Source organism: Podarcis tiliguerta, assembly GCF_965153285.1.
Source record: "Podarcis tiliguerta genome assembly, chromosome: 9".
NCBI lineage: Eukaryota > Metazoa > Chordata > Lepidosauria > Squamata > Lacertidae > Podarcis > Podarcis tiliguerta.
In genome coordinates this window covers 794,440-815,504 of record NC_139542.1, presented here as the reverse complement: position 1 = coordinate 815,504, position 21,065 = coordinate 794,440, and the positions used below count along the sequence as shown (strand labels likewise).

At 54.6% G+C, this 21,065-nt stretch overlaps 1 protein-coding gene across 1 annotated transcript in view; it reads right to left on the bottom strand.

Moving 5' to 3' along the window:
- RAB11FIP5 (RAB11 family interacting protein 5) overlaps positions 1 to 17,017 on the bottom strand; it is a 60,191-nt gene extending 43,174 nt beyond the window's left edge. The window contains exon 1 of the mRNA XM_083398245.1: positions 16,510 to 17,017. Coding sequence (XP_083254371.1) covers positions 16,510 to 16,898 — 389 coding nt within the window. The 5' untranslated portion in view covers positions 16,899 to 17,017. The remainder of the gene's footprint in view (positions 1 to 16,509) is intronic.
- Between the last annotated feature and the right edge of the window lie 4,048 nt (positions 17,018 to 21,065).

The following is a 21,065-nucleotide window of genomic DNA, read 5'->3' as shown; positions in this document are numbered from 1 at the left end:
TTTTATTTTTATTGGAGTATTACGATTGGATATATTAATTGGATGTTTTTTATTGGAAAATCAATAAAAATGATTTTAAAAAAAGAGAGCAGAGAATCATAAAATTTCAAAGGTGGGGTGGGCCCCAGGGATCATCTACTCCAGCCCCCTGCAATGCAGAAGTCTCAGCCGCAGATTCCCCAGAGAAGCTGGGGCAGGTCTGTGCCATCACCAACTGACGGCGACATCAAGCGACGACTTGCCGCCTATGAGAAGGGAGCGTGGGGGGGAGCAGCCCCAACTACACCTCCTAGGCGTCACTGTCATGCCCAGGGGGAGAGAAGGGGGTCTCCCTCTTCACCCACTAGCCACGGGGTGGGGCTCCAAAGGTTTGGGTAATACGGGGGGGTTGTGGAACCCACGGAACTGAACCCCCGTGCAAGAAAATGCCACCTGCACCTAGTCAGTGTGCTTTCCACTCCAGGGAGCCAGCAAATGAGGATGGGGTCATCATCATCATCATCATCATCATCATCATAATTTTATTTATACCCTGCCTCCGCAGCCAAGACTGGGCTCAGGGCAGCTAACACCAATATAAAAACAATTGATTGAAATACAGATTAAAATACAACATAAAAACATTAAAATGCAGCCTTATTTCAGTGGAAACTCAAAAACTTTTTTGGGGATGAAAACGTCAAGACTTCACCAAGGCCAACTATCCAGACTGGTCCTACGTGGGCCAGGAAAAAGCCAGGGAAGTCCCCAAATAGGAGTTCCATCACAGGAGAAAGGAAAGAGGGGGAGGAAATCAAATTGACTCCAAGTCAAAGGCCAGGCGGAACAACTCTGTCTTACAGGCCCTGCGGAAAAAAATCAGATCCTGCAGGGCCCTGGTCTCATGAGGCAGAGCGTTCCACCAGGCCGGAGCCAGTGTTGAAAAGGCCCTGGCTCTGGTTGAGGCTAATCTGACTTCCTTAGGGCCCGGGACCACTAGGGTGTTGCTATGTATGGACCTTGAGGTCCTCTGTGGGGCATACCGGGAGGGAATTAGAATTGTAGCTCCAAAGGGCTCCGAGGGCCATCTAGTCCAACCCTCCGCAATGCAGGAACGTGCAGGTCTCCTAGAACGCCAACACAGGTGCCCCTGGGCTCAAGTTAACCTTCAGCTCTTTTGCAAAAAACTGAATTAAAAGCTTCTCTTTTTTTAAGTTAAAATAAACAGAAAGTTTCCCCACCACAAGGGGAGGAGAGGGTTAACCCTTCAGCAAGGATGCCCACCCTGGCTGAGGCATCAGCTAAGGAAAATGCCCCCATTTGGAAGATCTCAGGACCCTCCTGGCAGCAGCAATCCCAGGAGCCCTCCTGGGACGGAAAGTGGCGCAAAGGCTTCCCAGCGCCGATTCCCCCCCTCGCCCCAAGATCTCGCCGGGTGGTTGTGGGTTTCGACAGCGCCAGGAAACCCCTCTGCCCGCAGAGTTGGAAGGAGGTCTTGCAGCAGCCTCCGTCCTGTGCAAAGATTGCACCACAGCCGCCCAGGCGGGGCAAGGAAGAGGGCGTTGCGACACCCACGGGGTCCTCCTGCAGGGACCCCAGGAGGAAGGAAAGTGGGGAGGCAGCCCGCCTCTGAACAGCAGGAGGAAAGAAGAACAGGAGGGGCCACGGAGGGCGCCCCCTGGCAGGGCTGAGGGGAGCAGGCCAGACTCCCTGGCCCCAAACGCTGCCTTCCATCTCCCCCAGAGGCAGGAAGGGCCTGAAATGGGAACATGGAGAGATGAGGAGCCCAGGGTTTGGGGGGGGGGTTCTTTGATGCAGCTGTTCAGATCATGGGGATGAAAAGGAGAGAAGCCTGGGGGACTTGGGGATAAGAACATAAGGAATCAGAAACAAATGTTGAAAAGTACTTTTCCAAATGGGACGCGGGTGGTGCTGTGGGTTAAACCACAGAGCCTAGGGCTTGCCGATCAGAAGGTCGGCGGTTCGAATCCCCGCGACGGGGTGCGCTCCCGTTGCTCGGTCCCAGCGCCTGCCAACCTAGCAGTTCGAAAGGACGTCAAGTGCCAGTAGATAAATAGGTACCGCTCTAGCGGGAATGTAAACGGCATTTCTGTGCGCTGCTCTGGTTTGCCAGAAGCGGCTTAGTCCTGCTGGCCACATGACCCAAAAGCTGTACGCCGGCTCCCTCAGCCAATAAAGCAAGATGAGTGCCGCAACCCCAGAGTTGTCTGTGACTGGACCTAACGGTCAGGGGGCTCTTTACTTTTACCTTTACCTTACTTTTCAAAAAAAACAAAAACAAACAGAGTCCTTTTTGCTGGGGAAAATTCAGACGGAAATTCCTGGGTGTCAAAAAAAGGCTATTTATGTATGGACACCCAGGGTCATCTAGTCCAACCCCTTGCAATGCAGGAGTAGCTCTTGTGCTCGGATCCTGTTTGCATCTGGTCGGCCACTGGGATACCAAGATGCTGCGCTCGATGGGGCCTTTGTCTGATCCAGCGGACAGACTATCCTTATGCTCTTCTTTTGGTATAATTTAGTTTTTCTATTTTACATTTTAGAATATTCATTTGAACAACCTTAAAATTTCAATGACTCCCCTTCTTCTCCTTCCATGGTTCGGTTTGCATGCTGTAGATCCCTGCATATTTGACATAAACTAGAACATTCAGGGTTCCATTGTTGCATCCATCAAAACTTATTTACACTGCCAAATTTTTCTTAATGCTGCCCATGTTTTCAAGTGCACACAATTTCCACCCATATATTCATTAAACATTTCCCAATCTTCTTTAAATGTATGTTCTTCTTGTTCTCTTATTCCATATGTTAAGTCTGCGACTTGTGCATATTCCATCAGCTTAAGTTGCTGCTCTTCAGCTGGGACCGGGCTTGCTTTCCATTTTGGGGCTAACAAAACCCTCTGTTCCTAAATCCCAACTTTGGTGCAGAGATTTGCCGTATTTTTTGCTCCATAAGACACACTTTTTTCCTCCTACAAAGTAAGGGGAAATGTCTGCGCGTCTTACGGAGCGAATGCGTGGTCCCTGGAGCCGAATTGCCCAGAGGAGAAAAGCAGATCGTGCTTCTTTTTTTAGAAAGAGGGAAGGAGGTGTTGAAACAAAGCCACTGATCGTTTGCCGATCAAGGAGAGAGATAAGGGACGCTAGAGATAAAGGAGGCTGCCTGGGAGGGGGGAGGTAAAAGCCCTTGGATCCTCAGAATTTTTGCACTGGGTCACCCCAAATTCTCCATCAGATCACATAGCATGTCCAGGGCTACAGTCTGCACCAAAAAAAACACGCACTCACTGTTTCATGGGGCCGCAATGGTGCAAAAATGTGGTTACAAAGCACGGGTCCACACTGGATCCTCAGGATTTTTGCATTGGGCTACGCCAAACTCACCGTCCAATCACATGTCTGTGGCCACAGCATGAACCACAAAAATCATACATCCACTGTTTCGTTCAGAATATTTTTTTCTCTCGTTTTCCTCCTCTAAAAACTAGGTGCGTCTTATGGTCAGGTGCATCTTATGGGGCGAAAAATACGGAGGCAGCATGAGGAAGCAGCAAGCGGCCTCTTCTGAGCTGAGTCCAAGCGCACCCCAGACCCTGCAAGAGGCAAGAGCAAGGTGCAAATGGGTGTCCACCACCGCCCCACACACTCCATGTGGTCCTCGTTGCCAGAGGACTATTGTGGTCATTGAATGCCAACTGATGCGCTGGGCTGTGGTCTCTCCATCCCTCTCCAAGGCTGGGCCCACAAGGGAGAAAAGCAATGCTCTTGATGTGCGTGGACACTGATTCTGAAGAGGCCCCGATGCTCATGAGAAGCCCTGGCCTTCGGAACCCCCCCAAGGAGGCAGCAAAGGCTGCTTCTCCCGCCTCCAAAGTCTCCCTAACGCGGAGACTCAATCCATCTTCTTGACAGTTCAGACAAAGCCCTTCGTCACGCGAGGGGAATAAGCGAGTTGGGCTTCGGCTGCCTCTCCAGCTCTGCCAGCCAGACTCCTTTTGCAAAATGAGAAACAGGAACGGCACACAGGAAGCGCATTAGTCTGCCCAACGGCCCCATTAGGAGGAGGAGGAGATGGAAAGCCAGAACCGTCCTCTCTGCAGACACAGCCGGGCTCTGCCTGCCAAGCTCCAGTCGGGCAGCCTGTTTGCAGATCTTTCACGCTGGGTCAAAACAAGGAGGCGGCCGGGCCAGCGCCAGCGCCAACAGCAGCCAAGGCCAGAGACGAGGCCGGCTTATCTGCAGCGCACAGCAGAGGGATCACTCTGAAGCATGACATTTCCATTCCCAGGCGAGAGGCAGCTGTGCCACTCGGAACAATCCCCTTTGATGAATGACCGAAGCAGCGGGAGAGTTTGCTCCTCCTCCAACGGGGACAGATGGACAGGGAGGGAGAGGAAACATCCAGGGGAGCCCCTGTTCAATTCACTGAACTGAATGGCGAGGGTGTGATGCACCCGGCAGGGCTAGCTGAGTTCGGCTCATTTCTGGGTGTTCTGCAGGGAGGAAACTTGCATGTTGACCAGAATCACTGTCCTGGGCATCCCCCGTGGCTCCACCAGCACATTCTGCAGGCAGGTAAGCTCCCTGCTGCAGCACCAGGATAAGATCAGAGCCCCAAGGAAGGGAAGGGAAGGAGAAAATGAACAAATCTGCAGCAAAGTCAGGTGCATCTGGAGTGCCACAGAGTGCTGGGTTGGGAAGTCTGCAGAGAAATTTTGTATCATGGAAAATGTACGATGTGTAAACAGAAAAATGGATAATGCATTTTTGGGGGGGGGGAAACCAGATCAGACCCATCAAGCAGATGCACTCAATAGGATTTCTGAAAGCATTATTTCTGGTTAATTTTTAGTCCTACCTTCTAATTTCATAGGAAATGCTCTGGTTTCAGGTATTAGATAACAAGGCAAAAGAAGGGCAAAGGACCCCCAGAGGGTTAAGTCCAGTCAAAGGCGACTCTGGGGTTGCAGCGCTCATCTCACTTCAGGCCAAGGGAGCTGGCGTTTGTCCACGGACAGCTCTTCAGGTCATGTGGACAGCAGGATTAAACTGCTTCTGGCACAACGAGACACCGTGACGAGTGGCAGAGTGCACGGAAATGCCGTCTTGCTTCCCGCCACAGCAGTACCTACTTATCTATTTGCGCTGGTGTACTTTCATAGGCAGGAGCTGGGACAAAGCAACAGGAGCTCGCCCCGTTATCGATTAGACAACACAACCATAAAATACATGTCTTTAAAAACACAGACAAGCAGCAATGACTCAGGAGGGGTACAAAATGCATCTTAGCTCAGGGGGAGCCAACGTGGTGCCCCCGGAAGCTGCTGGACTAAAGCTTCCCCCCTCAAACTCCCATCCACCAGCCAGGCTACCTGGGATTAAGGGAGTCCCTGGCACACCCGCAGAGACCACATGTGCCAGTCCTGTCTTGGCTGAATGCACAACCTGATTACCGTATTTTTCGCCCTATAGGACGCACTTTTTCCCCTCCAAAAATGAAGGGGAAATCTGGGTGCGTCCTATGGGGCGAATGCAGGCTTCGCGGACCTCTCCGCTAGCAGCGGGAGCGCTCCCGCTGCTGGCGGAGAGGTGCCTGCATGCCGAAGCCTGGGCGCGCTGAGCTCAGCGCGCCCAGGCTTCGCGGACCTCTCCGCCAGCAGCGGGAGCGCTCCCGCTGCTGGCGGAGAGGTGCCTGCATGCCGAAGCCTGCGCGCGCTGAGCTCAGCGCGCCCAGGCTTCGCGGACCTCTCCGCCAGCAGCGGGAGCGCTCCCGCTGCTGGCGGAGAGGTGCCTGCATGCCGAAGCCTGCGCGCGCTGAGCTCAGCGCGCCCAGGCTTCGCGGACCTCTCCGCCAGCAGCGAGAGCGCTCCCGCTGCTGGCGGAGAGGTGCCTGCATGCCGAAGCCTGCGCGCGCTGAGCTCAGCGCGTCCAGGCTTCGCGGACCTCTCCGCTAGCAGCGGGAGCCAGCACTGGGCTCCCACGGCTTGCAGAGAGCTGCCTGTTTGGGGGCTGGGGTCGGGGGAAGCTCGGGCTTCCCCAACCCCGCGCCTGGGGGGGAAATAATTTTTTCCTTTATTTCCCCCCCAAAAAACTAGGTGCGCCTTATGGGACGGTGCGTCCTATAGGGCGAAAAATACGGTAAGTTGCAATCAGTCAGTTCAGCTCAGCTACGCGTGACATTATGCAGCAGGTGTTTACATCACCCATCAAATTAAGCATCCCTGACTGATCTCCGCACTTATCCACACAAAGCAAAATTGGGCTCCCAGCTGCAACAGCCTGAAGGGCAATGGGTGGGAACGAAGGGCGGTGGCTCCCAGCTGTGGAATGCTCCCCCCCCCATCTTCAAGCGTCAGCGGCCTTTAAGAAGGAATTTAGGGTAGAATCATCATTACTCCTCTGCCCAACCCTCCAGCTTTCCTTTAGTGCTAGCAGCATTTTGCTGTTACTTAGGTTTGATTATGACATCAAGAGAAGGGTGCAAGACACACCTCTTAATAACACACAAATATTAAAATTAAAAAATTGTCCAGCAGCAACTTGGAGACCAACTGTGTTTGTTCTGGGTATAAGCTTTTGTGTGCATGCACACTTCTTCAGATACCGTAAATAGTAATTAAATATTAATTAAATATTAATTCTTCAGCCTATAGGAAGGGGTTGACTTTATTTTACTTATACACAACTCTTCACTCCTAAAAGAGCAACCTCGGTGGGCTCCACTCTGGCTTGCAAGTTTCTCCTCAGCCTTGGGCCCAAACGGCCTCCCAGCTGCAAAGGCCAGTTTCTCTCTGCTCACAAATGACTGCAAGTGGCCTGCACTGTCTCTACAGTCACCTGCAAGGCTGCACACTCAGATCCGGTGGCGTCCACAGGTCGGTTGAAAGGAGTGCATGTGCGCGCATCCCAGCCTAGCAAGATGAAGGCCAGAGAGCCAGCCTCTGCCCTAAGACTCTCTGGAGCCCCCAGACTCAAACAAGCTGCAGGTCTGGTGGACTTCACCATCAACTGCAGCAGTCAAAAGCACAGCAATACTTGGCTTATGATGCTCGCGCATGGGGGGGCAAGGAATTGCAAGCAGAGACCAGCCACATTTGGGGAGGGGGCTACTTCAGCCATCATCCCCCAGCTCAAGGTAGCAACCGCCCTCCACTTTCCACGGGAGCCTTGCCGGCCAGGAGGCTTAAAGCGCAAGGGGTTCCCCCGGGTGCAAATCCTGCCAAGAAAATATTCCGCATTGCATTGCATGTGTGCCAAGGAAAATCGATGGCTGGCGAGAGCCGGGAGGGGCATGTTCCACTTTCCCGGCACAGAGGCTGGGGAAAGATCTGGGCCAGATCCATTAGCCCAGCGAGGAAGCCAGGAGAATTGCAGCCACACAAAACGCAGAGTCCCTGGCAGGCCTTGAGGGACCAGGGCATGGGTCACGGCAGAAGCTTCCCTAGACCAGAGTCATCTGGTGGAATGGTTTGCGGCCACACACAAACACACGAGCCCCTTTTTGTAGGCTGCCTTTCCAGAGTCCAAGCCGTGCTCCAGGAGACTTACAAAAACACATGACAAAAGTAGTCATAAAAAAGAAATAAAACATCGCAAAGTGCATAACCAAACTGAAGGTTTCCCCATAAATCATGATATAAAACAAAGGCACAAAAATTAATAATAGCAACCACCCCTCAACAGAACCCCCCCCCCAAACAATATCCCAGCCCCAACAATACCTACTACAGGGTCATAGAGTTGGAAGTCATTCCCCAGGATCCCCACTTTCTCAACCAATCAGGCCAGCATATTAGCTAATCAGTCGGTGGTTGGGAACCCGGTGGGGGTCTCCAGGAACAGCTCAGTGCACAAAACTCCCCCTGCATCTGTTAGCCTTCAAGGCGGCACCAAGACCCTCCTGTGGTTTTGACTGCAAAAATGCCAGCCCAGCGATCCCTGCGGAAGCTGCTGAGCCAGACAGGAGCTGCAGACCTTGAAAGCACATTGGGCATGCAGCATTCTCACCGCCTTGTACATCTCCCCTGCTCATCCCCCCACCCCCCGCAGGGGCAGAATGGAAGGACTCTTAAGCATCACGGCTCTGAAGCTGACCCACAAGCAAGCCTGGCCAGAGTCCTCCCACTGAGAAGCCCCCAGCAGCAGCACAGCTGGAAGAGACGCCACGGAGCCAGCCCAAATGCCAAGGCCTCGGCCTCCTGGCCAAAACACAGCTGAGCCTCCACAATCACCCCACACACAGCCCCAATGCAGCCTCAAAGCTCGGGTCGTTTGTCACAGCAGAAGCCCCCTCAAGGAATGGCATACGCACAAGAGAAGAACCTGCAGAATCAGGGCCGGCATCCTGCTGCCACAGTGGCCAACCAGATATCTGCATTAGAACCTCATCTATATCAGCCAGGTGCTAAACAGCACCTTGAGCCAGGGTGGCAGTCGCCAAAGCAGAACGCCTAGTTGGCATTTTGGGGCCAGAAGGCTGGAAAGTCGCATTTTCCAAGATGACGTTTTGGTTCCTGAAGTTCATTCTGATTGTGCAGATAAAACATGACGGATAGAATTCTACAGGACGGGGTGTTGGTATGTGGAAACAGTTAGCATCCAATGATCCCCAGGTGTGCGCCTCCAGGTGGTGGAGACGCCGGGTGCCCGGGCATCTTCGCTTGGCCACAAGTGGCCGATGGCCAGGTGCAGAATGCGCCTGGTGAATGTCGAAGCTCTGTGGGAAAAGCACAAGCGGGACCAGAGCACAAGAACCCTCTCTCCTCTGTCGCTGAACGGAAACGCTTCCTAGAACAAGGCCATCCCTTGACCTTCCAACACCAGCTCAAAGCATTTACTCGCTTTTTTACTTTCCAGCTGCTGCAGGAGGGTGGGGCCACACGCAGGAGTTGGGGACACTTTCTGCAGCATATGATGTTTTCGGTATACGGGTTTCAAATTCCATGTTATGGGGCCTTTGCATCTTATGGGACAAAAAGGCGAATTAAACAGACGAAAAGCAGAATTAAAAACGAAAGCAATACATTCCTGGTGCCCTCCAGCTACTGGGCTGATGGGAACTGGAGGCCAACAACTTGTGACCAACCACAGCCCCGTATGAGAAAAACGCCTCAAGGTTCAGAGAATTGCAGAACTGGGAGGAACCCATGCGGTCATCCAGTCTAACCCCCTGCAATGCTTCCACCTGCTGAAAGCCATTTATTTCATCCCAAGGCAGCTCACAGGCACAAACCCTGTAAACCCACATTTTTGTGGCTGAAGTCAAGGGCTCCCTTGCCCCAGACACAGATGCGCTCCCCAAGTGGCACTGCTGCTCCCACCACGAGCCCCTTCTTCATGCGCAGGCGGGCAAGAGGCAGAGGCTGCGCACCAGGCCCACGTCAGCTAGGCAGCCACACGCCAGGGGTGCCAGGAGGGCACTGGGCCCATGCCAAGGACACCCAGCGGAGCAAGCAGGACCCAAGACGAACTCCCGCACTACCAAGGCAGGAACGGAACAGGTCGTACGCTAGGAAAACACACGAGAGAACGCAGAACCGAACCAGGCAGATGCGCTGGTGGAAACCTGCTTGCAAAGGAGATTATCTGGTCGCATGGAAACATTGGCTGGTTTGCAGGAAGACCAACCCGACAGGAAAGCTGTTTTTTGTTGAGTCAGGAGAGAATGGAGGAGCCGGGCTTGGCTGCAAGGACACCCGTGCCTAGTTCCACCCCAGTCTGCTGACAAAGCAGCCAGGAGTTCTACAAACTTGTGGGTGAGGACGTGGGGGCTGCATGTTGCAGGGCCCCTCTGCCCAACCCAGGCTCCTCAAGCCCCACCCTGCAAAAGGCAGACACTCCCCTCCCTAAAAGCCCAGGCCCAAGCCAGGGTATGCATGACATTACAAACAGACGCTCATGTTTTTAATCTGCCACTGGGCTGGTGCTTACGGGGTTTTGCCTTGTCCAGTAAGGCGTTTGCCCGTATGTTTTTGTCTGCATTCCTCCATGAGAAAATTGCTGAAGGTGGGGAGGCAGGAAGTGAGTTTAAAGCCCTTTGAAGGAATAAAGACAATTTGAAAGTTTCTGCCTCCAGATGCAAGGCAGGGAAGAGAGATCAACTGGCTACTTGCTCAGCAGGGCACTGGCTCTGACGCACGCTGGTTGCTGACTGCTGGACAGAGAATCATAGAATCTTAAAGAGTTGGAAGGGACCCCAAGGGTCATCCAGTCCAGCCCCCGGCAATGCAGGAAACTTCGCTAAAGCATGCAAGACAGACGGCCGCCCAACCTCTGCTTAGAAACCTCCAAGGAAGGAGAGATTTGGGGGGGCTGGATCAGGCCACTGACCACTGGCTTCCAGGATTAAGCCCTTCCTCCAGCTGAAGCCCAGGCCAGAGAGGAATTGCCTGAGCTCAGGGAAAGGACCATGGCTGGCCCATCAATGCGAGGGCCCCAACTCTGGCAAGGGAGACAGCAGAGACAGTATGCTCACTGCAAGCACAAGGCGGCAGCTCTATTGGAGGGGGGCTGGTGGGCTCCAGGACTCGTCCTGGGCATTCAGGGTCCCAAGAGGAAGCCCTCAAGTCTACTCTCGCAGGCACACAGGGTTGAGGCACCAGGGATCCCACAGTGGCAGAGGAACGTACAAAGCTGTCTTATACAGAGTCAGGCCACCGGCACACCTAGTAGTAGTAGTAGTAGTAGTACTAGTAGTAATTTACTTTTTATACCCCGCCCATCTGTCTGGGTTTCCCTAGCTTCCAACAGAATTAATGATGATGATAATAATAATAATAATAATAATAATAATAAAGCATCAGGCATTAAAAGCTTCCCTAAACTGGGCTGCCTTCAGATGTCTTCTAAAAGTCAGACAGTTGTTTGTCTCTTTGACATCTGCTGGGAGGGCGTTCCACAGGGAGGGCGCCACCACCGAGAAGGCCCTCTGCCTGGTTCCCTGTAGCCTCACTTCTCGCAATGAGGGAACCGCCAGAAGGCCCTCGGCGCTGGACCTCAGTGTCCGGGTAGAACGATGGGGGTGGAGACGCTCCTTCAGGTATACTGGACCGAGGCCGCTTAGGGCTTTAAAGGTCAGCACCAACACTTTGAATTGTGCTCACAAATGTACTGGGAGCCAATGTAGGTCTTTCAAGAACGGTGTTATGTGGTCTTGGCGGCTGCTCCCAGTCACCAGTTCAGCTGCCACATTCTGGATTAGTTGGTAGTTTTCGAGTCACCTTCAAAGGTAGCCCCACGTAGAGCGCATTGCAGTAGTCCAAGCGGGAGATAACTAGAGCATGCACCACTCTGGCCAGACAGTCTGCGGGCAGGGAGGGTCTCAGCCTGCATACCAAATGGAGCTGGTAAACAGCTGCCCTGGACACAGAATTGACCTGCGCCTCCATGGACAGCTGTGGGTCCAAAATGACTCCCAGGATGCACACCTGGTCCATTGCCCCATTAAGGACTAGGGAGTCCCCCACACCTGCCTGCCTCCTGTCCCCCAAAAACAGAACTTCTGTCTTGTCAGGATTCAACCTCAAACCGTTAGCTGCCATCCAACTGCCTCCAGACACTGACTGGCAGAGGCTGTCTGGGGTTTCATCCTGCCTGGAGAAGATGCTGCCACTGGGGACTGAAGAAGAAGAGAAGAAGAGTTTGGATTTGATATCCCGCTTTATCACTACCCTAGGGAGTCTCAAAGCGGCTAACAATCTCCTTTTCCCTTCCTCCCCCACAACAAACACTCTGTGAGGTGAGTGAGGCTGAGAGACTTCAGAGAAGTGTGACTAGCCCAAGGTCACCCAGCAGCTGCATGTGGAGGAGCGGAGACGCGAACCCGGTTCCCCAGATTACGAGTCTATCGTTCTTAACCACTACACCACACTGAAGCTGGGTGCTCTGCCAATGAGCCCCCAATCAGATGAATGCAGGGTGGGCCTTGCAGACTCCTAAACCTTCCCACAGGGGTCCCACCAACAGGCCTTTCCACATCTCTGGGGGGAACGAAAGAGGAGCCTGGAGGCCCCTGACCCTTAAGATATTATGAAGACACAAGGGACACACAGAGACCCAAAGAGGTTGTGTGTTGCAGTTTGCTAACCAAATTGACAACGCTCCTGCAGTGAGGTGTGCAGGGCTAAAGCAGGCTCAACTTCCTTCTCCTAGACCAGTGGTTCTCCACCTGTGAGTCCCCAGATGTTGTTGGACTACAACTCCCATCATCCCTGAGCTCTGCCCTTGCTAGCTAGGGGTGATGGGAGTCGTAGTTCAACATCTGAGGACCCACAGGTTGAGAAAGGCTGTCCCAGACTATGCTGGGACTCATGTGCCTCAACAGCTTCAACATTTGGCACCGGGCACACAACTCAGCCTTGTTATTTTTTTCTAAGATGAAATTGCTGCGTAGCATTTCTATCAGCCTTGGGGCAGAGCTGCGCGAGTGAAGGAAACCTGCACAAAGTATTTGGGTCACGAGAACGTCTTCCTTTGAGCTGTGCCGGGTCTTTGAGCAGCTCCCCAAAGGGATGTCAGAGCCGCCTTCTCCTGTCGCCCACAATCCGTTTTGCACATCAAACGCCCCTTCGGATCAAGGCGGCTCCTCAGGTGGGAGAGGGAGCGGAACGGATCTCCCTTGCAAAGCACAGGTGCTCCCAATACAGAGGGCCTTCTCGGTGGTGGCGCCCATCTTGTGGAACACCCTCCCACCGGATGCCAAGGAAATAAACAACTATCTGACTTTTAGAAGACATCTGAAGGCAGCCCTGCTTAGGGAAGTCTTTAAGGTTTGATGTTTTATCGTGTTTTTAGTACAGTGGTACCTCGGGTTACATATGCTTCAGGTTACATACGCTTCAGGTTACTGACTCCACTAACCCAGAAATATTACCTCGGGTTAAGAACTTTGCTTCAGGATGAGAACAGAAATCGTGCTCCAGCGGCGTGGCAGCAGCGGGAGGCCCCATTAGCTAAAGTGGTGCTTCAAGTTAAGAACAGTTTCAGGTTAAGAACGGACCTCCAGAAAGTTCTTAACCCGAGGTACCACTGTATTCTGTTGGGAGCCGCCCAGAGTGGCTGGGGAAACCCTGCCAGATGGGTGGGGTATAAATAAATTATTATTATTATTATTATTATTATTATTATTATTATTATTATTAATAGACAGCTGACAGGCAAGCAAGAGGAAGCTTCTTCACCTCCCAAAACTCAGCTGGTGAGGGGTGCCCCAGAGTGGGGAAGGGCCACAGCCTCAGGGGCAGCAAGCAGAGGGTCCCTCTCCCATCCCCACTGGCAGCATCTCCAGGCAGGGCTGGGAAAGGAGCCTGTCTGAAACCCTGAAGAGCCGCTGCTGCCAGCCAGAGTAGGCAGCCCTGAACTAGATGGAGCCAGGGGCCTGACTCAGGAGAAGGTCGCTCCCGGTGGTCCTATCCGGGCCCCGCAGGCAGCGCCACCCTGGCCCTTTCTCAGGCTACCTCAAAGGGCTCTTCCACACCAGGGATGGAAAGGAGCTAATAGCCAAGGGCACATTAAACGGAGGTTATCATTGGAATAAACATTCACACATTTATTAGTTGAACATATGGTAGACGAAGCAAGGATATGAACAATTTTATAACATGCAGAAAACAAGATAGGTGAAAAAATCAGGGATGGGAGGTGAGGGAAGTCTTTGGGGGGGAGAGGGAGGGTTGAGGGAGAGGAATAAAGGGGGAAAATAATGTAATTGATTACGAGGATTGACAAATTGTTATGTTGAAACTGGTTAATAAAAATCTTTTTTTTAAAAAAAGTAGGTTATCACTGTGGCCACAACGGAACGTCTAGGCACTGGTTTTCCCCTGCGAAATTTGCAGTTGGGGTTGTTATTAATTTCATTTCTTTGCTGCTTTATATTTTAAAGGGGGGAAATATCTCCAAACGATTTGCAACACGTTAAAACCAGGGTGAGAAACTCAGCTATAGAAGCCAAAGGGCACCATAAACCGAGGTTACGAACAGAAAGTCTAGAGTCCATCCCCCCCCCCAGGAGAACCCTTGCAAGGTTCCCGGCGTGGGGGGTGCACCAGGAGCCCCACTTGGCTGATACACGCTGAGCCCCCTAAGCTCAGGCCTCATTGCCCCCCCTTTCCCCCCAAAAAAGCTGGATTCTCCCCTAAGGGCTGGATCCCGCTTGCTCTCGGCTTTGCGGTCAACCGGAAGTCCCCCAGGCCTCCCAGCAGGAAGAGGGGGCTGGAGGGGGAGGCTGAGCTTTGCCCCACCAGGACAGGGGGAGAAATGCTCCCCGCCTGCCGTCCTTCCCCAAAATGGGCCTTTCCACGGCTGCAGGAAGCCCTTCTCACCCCAGGAAACTGGGACTGGCTGAACCTTCAGTGCTGCTTTGCTCTGTTGCAGAGTCAGAGCACACAGTTCGACTATGGAACTCCCTCCCACAAGAAGCAGCGATGGCCTGGGTGGCTTTAAAAGAGGACTGGGCAAATTCCTGGAGGAGGAGAGGGCTATGGCTGGCTCTGCTTGGCCTCCACAGTCAGAGACAGACAGGCTTCTGAATCCCCGTTTCGGGAAACCCCAGGAGGACGGGATAGTTGCTCTTGTGTTCGAATCCCGCTTGCAGGTTTCCCTCTGGGGCAGGGATCCCCAACCTGCGGCCCTCCAGATGTTTTGGCCTACAACTCCCATGATCCCAACTAACAGGACCAGTGGTCAGGGGTGATGGGAATTGTAGTCCAAAACATCTGGAGGGCCGCAGTTGGGGGCACCTGCTTTTGGGGCATCTGGTGAGAACAGGGAGCTGGGCTGGCCAGGGCCACGGGCCTAATCCAGCAGGGTCTTCCAAGGTTGTTATGTTCTCATGATGTTAATACCATGTTCCCTCATCCCTCTGAAGACCTGAAGAACCACAAGTGAGGACAGGGTTGCTGCGCTTGCCAGGGAGAGAACAAAACTGGGCAAGCTGGACCACCGGCCAAACCCTGAAATGCAGGAAAGTTCAGTCCCGTTCTCAGCACCCCTTGGGAAAAGATTGGACGGTGCCCATGGCCCCTCTGGTCCAGCATCCTGGACTCCCTGGGGCCACCCAGGTGCCGGCAGGAATAATAATAATAATAATAATAATAATAATAATAATAATAATAATAATTTATTTATACCCCGCCCATCTGGCTGGGCCTCCCCAGCCACTCTGGGCAGCTTCCAAAAAAATATTAAAATACTGTAATGCATCAAACATTAAAAGCTTCCCTATACAGGGCTGCTCACAGGGCTTCAGATGTCTTCTAAAAGTCAGATAGTTGTTTATTCCCTTGACATCTGGTGGGAGGGTGTTCCTCAGGGCGGGCGCCGCCACCAAGAAGGCTCTCTGCCTGGTTCCCTGTAATTTGGCTTCTTGCAGTGAGGGAACCACCAGAAGGCCCTCGGCGCTGGACGTCAGTGTCCGGACAGAACGATGGGGGTGGAGACGCTCCTTCAGGTCTACTGGGCCGAGGCCATTTAGGGCTTTAAAGCACCAACACTTTGAATTGTGCTCGGAAATGTACTGGGAGCACACAGGCCAAAAGCACTCTGGCTATGCAAATCCGAGCCACCGGTGTTTGGAGGCATCACTGCCTCTGGCTGTGGAGGTTCTACACCTGTGGCCCTCTCCTCCTCCATTTCACACCAGCCTCCAGTGGAAGGGAGTTCCACAGTTGAACTGCAGGAAGTACTTTCTTCTCTCTGTCCGGAATCTTCCAACACTGGACGCCCAAAGCGAAAGCGTGCTGAGAGCCGCAGCCAAAACAGCATTTGGGTTGGGTCCAGCCGCCTTGTGCGTCCCAGAGAACCCCTCTGGCAGACTGCGCCCCCCCTTATGTGCTTGCAGGGGCTGCTGGGAGTTGCAGTCCCAAAGTTGCATCCGGAGGGTCCCGGGGGTGGGGGGGGGGAGCAGGCCCTGCGGCTTCGCGGCTGCGAGGTGCAAGAGCAATCCTTGCAGGAACCGGACGCAAAGAGCGTGACTCTGCAATTCTCCTCCGCCGGGAAGCGCAAAGGCGGCAACCCGGACGGACGCCTCTCCCGCTGGGGCAGCTGCTGTCGACTTCGCCCGGCTTGGCCTTGGAGACCTGGGGCGTCCATGCAACGCGCCCCCCCGCCTCCAACCTGGCCTTCCCGACCCACTGCAGGAGCCGCCGCCCCCTTTCCTCCGCCCCATTTGCACACCCGGCGCGCAACCCCGCAGTGCGCTCTGCAGAACGGAAAACTCGACGGCGGCTGCGGAGCGGCGCTCCTGCCTCGCCCTCGGCTCCCGCGGCGCTCTGCCCATGCTCGGGTACTGCAGGCCCACAGGCAACCCCCCCCAGGGCGTCGGAGGGGGGCTCTGCACGGGCTCAGAGGCACTCTTGCCGCCCCAAATAAAAGCACCCCGCCCCACTCCTGGTCCTTGGCGAGCCATTCCCCGTCCCCGGGCGAGAGAGGCGCCCTCTGCGCGGGCTCAGAGACCCCCTGGCCAAGTCGGCACCCCCCTCCCGGCCCCGATCCCAGCCCCACTTACTGGTCCGGGTGGGATCCGCCTCGCTGGAGCAGCTGGCGCAGCGGGACGGCGGCGCGCCCGAGGAAGCGGTCGGTGCCGACGAGGGCGCGCTGCCAGACGGTGATCTGCAGCAGGAGCGCCGGGTCGTCGTCGGCGTCGTCGGGGCCGGGCGTGGGCGGCAGCTGGAGCGCGCACTCGTCGGCCCAGCGCGGCCCGCTCCGCTGCGGCGCCACCGGCGTGCGGTACTTCTGGCCGCCCAGCTGCAGAGCCACGAAGGCGTCGCCCGACGGGCCGCCCTTGGCGCGCAGAGCCCGCGCCTGCACCACCGTCACCTGGACGTGGCTGGGCAGCCACGACGGCGGCGGCGGCGAGGACGGCGCCCCGCCCGCCACCGACGACACCCGGCTCATCCTCGCCGAAGAAGGCGCGCAAGGTCGGGCCTCTGCAGCGGCGGCGGCGGCGGCGGCTCCGCGTCCCTCCGTCTGTCCGGGCGCCCGGCCGGCCTCCTCGGCTCGCTGCTGGCCAAGACGCGCCCTCCCTCCTCTCCTCTCCTCCTCCTCCCTCCTTCTTCCCTCCCTCTTTCTCTCCTTCCTCCCCTCCCTCTTTCCCTCCCTCCTCCGCAGGCTCCTCCTCGCGCCCCGTCGCACGCGCGGCCAGCTCGGCAGCTGCAGACGCTGCGCTTGCAAGGCGAGGGGGCTGCCGGCACCGCCTCTCGCTCTTTCTCTCCGCCGCCGCCCCCCCCCCCCACCTTCCAGCAGCCCCGGGCAGGATCCAAGCGCCGCCCCCGCCCCGGGGGGAGATGCCCCCGCCCCGGGGGGAGAGGCAGAGGACGGGTTGCCCCCAGCGCCTTTGCAACCCGTGCAATGCAACGCGGACCGCCGTTGGTGCGCCTTTGCAGAATCCGGGCTTTGCGCCCCGATGGGCCCCTGGCAGGCGGCCAGCTCTTCCCCCTCCCCAATCCCGGTTGGCCCAGGGCCTGTCTTGGGAGGGGTGGGGGGTGCAGGAGGGACACGATCCCCAGCCAAGCTCTCCATTGGCACTGCGGAGCGCTCCTTCGGCTCGCCTGGTGAATGGCAGCTTGGGCTGGACTCGGTTTGGCAGGGCACAGACCAAACTTCCTGTGGGATGGCCGCCCCCGGAGCCCTTTCCAGTGACTGCCACAGAGAAGCTCGTTTATTTATTTCTGGGAGTATTTTTATCATAGAACTGGGTGGTTGGAAGGGACCCCTGAGGGTCATCTAGACCAACCCCCTCAAGTGCGTGAATCACAGCTCAAACATCTCTCGCAAATGGCAACCTCTGTGGGAAAACCTCCAAGGAAGGAGAGGCCACCACCTCCCGAGGAAGCCCATTCCACTTTTGAACGGCTGGCTCATACAGTCAGAAAGTTCTTCCCTTTTCTTGTAACTTGAATCCCTTAGTTCGTGTCTTCCCAGCACCAGAAAACAAGTTTGCTCCCTCTTCCCTGTGAGCAGCCCTTCAGCTATAACAGAATAACAGAACCATTCACAGATTTGGAAGGGAAGCACCAGGGTCATCTAGTCCAACCCCCTGCAGTGCAGGCATCTTTTGCCAACATGGTTCTTGGAACCACAACCCTGAGATTAAGAGAGTCGGGCTCTGCTGACAGAGCCATCTCCTTTCTCATATCTTCTATCCGTCTCCTCCAGGCTCAACATACCCAGCTCCTTCGACCGTTCCTCATCAGGCTTGGTTTCCAGGCCCTGGATCATCTTGTTGCACACCTCCAGCTTATCAATATCTGTTCCTCCCTGCCTTTGGCTGTAAGTTGCTTTGGGCAATATAATAATAATAATAATAGTAATAATAATAATAATAATAATTTTTTAAAAAAACCCACAGCCCTAATACTACATGCCACACACCACAGCAGCAAAAATTTGGCCCCTCATATGCAGGGTCTTGTGAGTTGAAGCTGAAATTTCCTCTACAGTTACACGATTCCCCTTTTATGCTAGTTCTTGTCCAAGGTGGGGGATTTATTGGAGAAATTGCTTGTGGGGAAATATTTTAATGGTGGATCTGTGACGTGACTCCCCAGCTTATACCACAGCGCCCCTCTGAAGCAAGAGGGGTCTGGAGACAGTGAACTGAGTTCAGCCCGGAGGAGGATATTTCAGTGGGAAGGCAGTAGCCATTGGGCAATGCTCCCTCTCGGGTGAGTACGTTCATGGCAGCAGAGAAATGCCCCAAGCTCCAATGCCAGGTTGCGGAAAACATGCATGTTGTTGCACTTCTCAAACAGGCTGCGCATTCCTGGGTGTGTCACTGTGCAGCACAAGCCTTCTCCCTTTTTCGTGTTTGCAGAAGAAGAAGAGTTTGGATTTGACATCCCACCTTTCACTCCCTTTAAGGAGTCTCAAAGTGGCTCACATTCTCCTTTCCCTTCCTCCCCCACAACAAACACTCTGTGAGGTGAGTGGGGCTGAGAGACTTCAAAGAAGTGTGACTGGCCCAAGGTCACCCAGCAGCTGCATGTGGAGGAGCGGAGATGCGAACCCGGTTCCCCAGATTACGAGACTACCGCTCTTAACCACTACACCACACTGCAGAGCCAGCAGCAGACTTACAACTGTTGCCGCAGCCCCTTTAAGAGACCAGCTCACTCCTCGCCTCCTGAGATGTGTGGCAGCCAAGTCCTGTTCAAATACATGTTGCCTATTTATCAGCATTGCAAGAGAAAAAACAGAATGCAAACTCATTCCCTGCGTTGCAATGGGCTGGAATAGATGAGCCTTGGGTATCCCTTCCAACTGTACAGTCCTGTGATTGTATGACTGTTAACCACTGACGTGGCAGCCTTGAGTTTTCAGGCGCAGTGCATCTATTATTGTTGTTATTGTTATTAGTATTTCCAAAGGGTAGCTGACACAACACTAATTGAAACTGGATTGTAATTTGGTCTTTTTTGTGCTTTTTTTGTTTTGTTTTATGGTTTCTTCTGGAATTGGATTATGATTTGATTTGTTATTGATTGGATGCTTTTAATGGAAAATTAATTAAAATTATTATAAATAAAATAAAGGCCTAAGTTCTGCATTGTGCAAAGCTGACCTCTGAGAAGGCAGCACCTGCAGAAGGCCCTCCTCACCTGTAGAGCAGCGGGGAGAGATCCTTCCAGGTCTCCTGGTCCTGAGCTGCATAGGGCTTTTATGCACCCAAAATGGCACCTTGAACTTAGCCCAGGAGCTCATTAGAAGCCCGGGCAACTCTTCCCAGTGGCAATAGTTTGCCCCAGTACAGGGCCATCTAAAGCATATCCGGCGCGGTGGTGCAAAGATCCCTCCAGTGCCCCCCCTTTCCCAGAGCCTTTGACCTTTTTTAGGGCTGCAGGAGGTGGGCAGCGGCTAGAGGGTGGCTCCTCCGATGGAGAAAAAGCGGAGGCTGGACGCGGCGCCTCCCGGCTCAGCTGAACGCTTCATGCCGCGGTGGCCACAGCAGGCAGCACACCGAGTGAGCGAGTGAGCCTGTGCCTAGCGAACGAGGGTGCGTCCCTCGCTCACTCAGCGCACTCGTTCAGTGTTCCCCGGACTCTCGCCTGGCACCCTCCTGAACTTGGCACCGTGGCGCCCTGCACCGCTAGCCTCTATGGATAAGACGGGCCTGCCCCAGGGAGCAGATGAGCAGCTGCGTTTTGCAACGGCTGCCGCTTCTGGACCAACCCCAAAGGCAGACCCCCCCATCGAGCAATTGCAGCAATCTGTCCTGGAGGTGACCAGCGCCTGGACAGGACTGGCCTGCCATTGCCGAAGGAAGGCATAATCCAGGATGGGCTGTGGATCCTCGATTCTGCATCTGAGGAAACCCGTGGCCAGAAGTGAGCTCTCATTTTCTGCCCACCCACCCACCACAGGTCTGTCTTGTGATGCCTGCCTGGCTTAGCTGATCTCCCTCGCACACACAAAACACTTTGCTTTGTTGCAGCTGCAGAAATGCCTGGTGCAAATTCTGGAGCCGTGAGTCTTGGTCCTAGGAGTGTGGCTCCAGCCAAGGACAAATGTAGATAAGCTGGGCGGGAGGAGGGATACATTTGCCCCTGGGTGCCCCTGCCAAGCTCCGAAGCCCTGGGGTCAACAACCCCCCCCGCCTCTCCCACAGAAAGCCCCCCCCCCCCCCGGTGGGCCAGCTGAAAGGAATTTGGGCAAATCCCACACAGGATCATCTCTGCAGCAGCTGCATCTCTCTGGCAAGGACACGTCCAGCTCCCCTGCGTCAGCTGAGGGGCACCTGCCACAGGGATCGGATGTCGGCGGCCTCCATCTCTTCCTCCTCCAAACAGCCAGCGGGTTCAGGAGAACAAGAGGCATGTTGAGCCACCGACAAGCGCTTTGGGACCTGCTCACCATCGAGGATCAAAGAGCCAGTGTGGTGTAGTGGTTAAGAGCGGTGGACTCGTAATCTGGGGAACCGGGTTCGCTTCCCCGCTCCTCCACCTGCAGCTGCTGGGTGACCTTGGGCCAGTCACACTTCTCTGAAGTCTCTCAGCCCCACTCACCTCACAGAGTGTTTCTTGTGGGGGGGGAAGGGAAAGGAGAATGTTAGCCGCTTCGAGACTC